General features: G+C 69.6%; 1 protein-coding gene across 1 annotated transcript; it reads right to left on the reverse strand.

Moving 5' to 3' along the window:
• Positions 1 to 22: 22 nt before the first annotated feature.
• LOC106733546 (homeobox protein CDX-2-like) lies at positions 23 to 444 on the reverse strand. Its single transcript, XM_014583103.2, has one exon. The coding sequence runs from the start codon at positions 260 to 262 to the stop codon at positions 23 to 25; it is 240 nt and encodes a 79-aa protein (XP_014438589.1). The 5' UTR covers positions 263 to 444.

Raw genomic sequence — 444 nt, forward strand, 5'->3', positions numbered from 1 at the left:
GGGCGCTTCCCGCGCGGGCGGTTTAGCCGTTCCAGTCCTCGCGGAGCGGGGCGCCGTACGCCGCGGGCCAAGAAGGACCCGGAGACTGCGCGCTGTCCAAGTTCGCCGCCGCCGCAGCCGCGGCCGCCACGTGGTAACCGCCGTAGTCCGGGTACTGCGGGGGACTGACAAAGTTCTGCGGCGCCAGGTTGAGGCCGCCAGAGTGGCGTACAGAGCTTGGGTACATGCTCACGTCCTTGTCCAGAAGGTAGCTCACGTACATGGTGGCGAGGGCCCGAGAGCAGACCTAACCATGCTGCCTGGGAACAGACGATTGGGGGCTGCCAGGGGCGCGACAGGGACCGGGCGAGGGGACGCGAGGAGCGGCGGGTGTCTGCGCCTCAGCCGGTGGTGCTCCGCAGGCTCCTTGCGGCGCTTCTGCTTCCTAGGCGGTCCCTCCCTCTG

This window comes from Tupaia chinensis, unplaced genomic scaffold (assembly GCF_000334495.1).
Source record: "Tupaia chinensis unplaced genomic scaffold, TupChi_1.0 Scaffold144045_1, whole genome shotgun sequence".
NCBI classification, from domain to species: Eukaryota; Metazoa; Chordata; class Mammalia; order Scandentia; family Tupaiidae; genus Tupaia; species Tupaia belangeri.